A 1,653-nucleotide genomic window follows, 5' to 3' on the forward strand; every position below is an offset into this window, starting at 1 on the left:
GAAATAAAGGTTATGGTTTGTTTTAAAAATGAATGCAGTCTTTGAAAAAACGTCTCATATAGAGGTCAAAACCTCGTAACGAAATCAATTAATATGGAACGTTTTTAATCAATAAGAACGGGACATTTCAGTTGCTATCCGAGCGTTGGTCTTAGAGAACCAGAATTTTGCATTAGTGTGTCTTATCAAGTTTGTTAGGATGCATTAGTGAGTCTGGACTTCGACCGTGTTTACTTGAAAAATGATTGCTTAACAAATTTTGTTGGAAACTATATATTTTTAACATGTGAATATTATATTTTTTTTCGAACAGCAGCAAAAAAATAAATTAAAAGACCACTAGCGAGATGCTAGAGGCAAAAAGGAGATTACATAGCGTTTAGCGGGTCTTGTAACCACACCATCCAGTTCACTCTACTCTTTTTAAACCTAGCATACAACCAATTAAAGCTAGAAGCAATGATAGAATCGAATACATGACTCTTTCGAAATTTTGAGTCTTGAAAAACAATACTCTTCCGAAGCCTCCATATGTTCCAAAGAGATGAGACGATGATCACCCGAACAATAATTCTTTGTTTTTCATTTATAGGAACACCATCCACCCAAGACCATATACCGTCTAATGAGGACCAAGAAGGAATGTCAAAATTAATCCATAAACCCACTCGCCTCCAAATTAGCTTGGCTAAATCACATGTTGCGAATATATGTAAGTCATCTTCCAACCCATTTGAGCACATACTGCATGACCCATTATCAAAATCCAACCCTTTCTCTAATAGGTTGAGGCGAGTAGGGAGACGATGGAGCCTGAATCTCCATATGAACACGTTGATATTTATGGGAATGTACTTGCACCAAAATGTAGGGATTGTAAAAGTAGCATGGTTTAACTTGTCAATCATCTTACGAGCTTGAGCCACATTGTAAGAACTGAAATCAAAGCCATCCCAGCACCATTGATCTTGCTCACTAACAAGCTGAACCTGCGAAATGATATTCATGAACGCTTGAAGCTGAACCAATTCTGCACCCCCACGAGGCAGTCTGCGCCAATTAAAGTTATCAATCGGCTTATTCACTCTATCAATAACTTTGCAAAATTTATCTGATTCGAGATTAAACAAACGAGGGAAAGAAGTCGCTAATGGAATACCATCATGCCATGGGTCGAACCAAAAATTCGTGTTGTGACCGTTACCGATACACATTCGTAAGTTACTTCCGACAAGAGCTTGCGTTGTATTTACCTAATCAATACACTTTTTTATGCCACTCCATACTCCTGTTGCATTATTGGCGCATGGAACCTCACCACCAATACTTACACCATGAATTGCCTTTATTGTTTTTGCCCAGGTTGCATTTGAATTATACAAGAACCTCCATCTCCATTTTGATACAAGAGCTAAGTTTAGGGATTTTAAACTAGCAACACCCAGGCCTCCTTTTTCGATAGGATTCATAGCCAATCTCCACTTTATCCAATGGATTTTTTTAGCTTCTTCTTTCCCGCCCCAAAAAAAATTCGCTCTCAACGACTCTAGCTTGTTTATAACCTTTACAGGAGCTTTAAAAAGTGACATATAATAAGTACCAATAGCCCCTAAAACTGATTTTAAGAGCGTAAGTCTACCTCCCATAGAGATC

General features: G+C 37.9%; 1 protein-coding gene across 1 annotated transcript; it reads right to left on the reverse strand.

Moving 5' to 3' along the window:
* Positions 1 to 368: 368 nt before the first annotated feature.
* Positions 369 to 1,214, reverse strand: LOC139899052 (uncharacterized). The gene has a single exon (XM_071881867.1). It carries the CDS (start codon positions 1,212 to 1,214, stop codon positions 369 to 371), a length of 846 nt encoding a protein of 281 aa, XP_071737968.1.
* Between the last annotated feature and the right edge of the window lie 439 nt (positions 1,215 to 1,653).

This window comes from Rutidosis leptorrhynchoides, chromosome 1, assembly GCF_046630445.1.
Source record: "Rutidosis leptorrhynchoides isolate AG116_Rl617_1_P2 chromosome 1, CSIRO_AGI_Rlap_v1, whole genome shotgun sequence".
NCBI lineage: Eukaryota > Viridiplantae > Streptophyta > Magnoliopsida > Asterales > Asteraceae > Rutidosis > Rutidosis leptorrhynchoides.

Bases quoted from the DNA above. Each gene is read 5' to 3' on its own strand.
- LOC139899052 (XM_071881867.1), bottom strand. From the start codon at position 1,214: ATGTGTATCGGTAACGGTCACAACACGAATTTTTGGTTCGACCCATGG.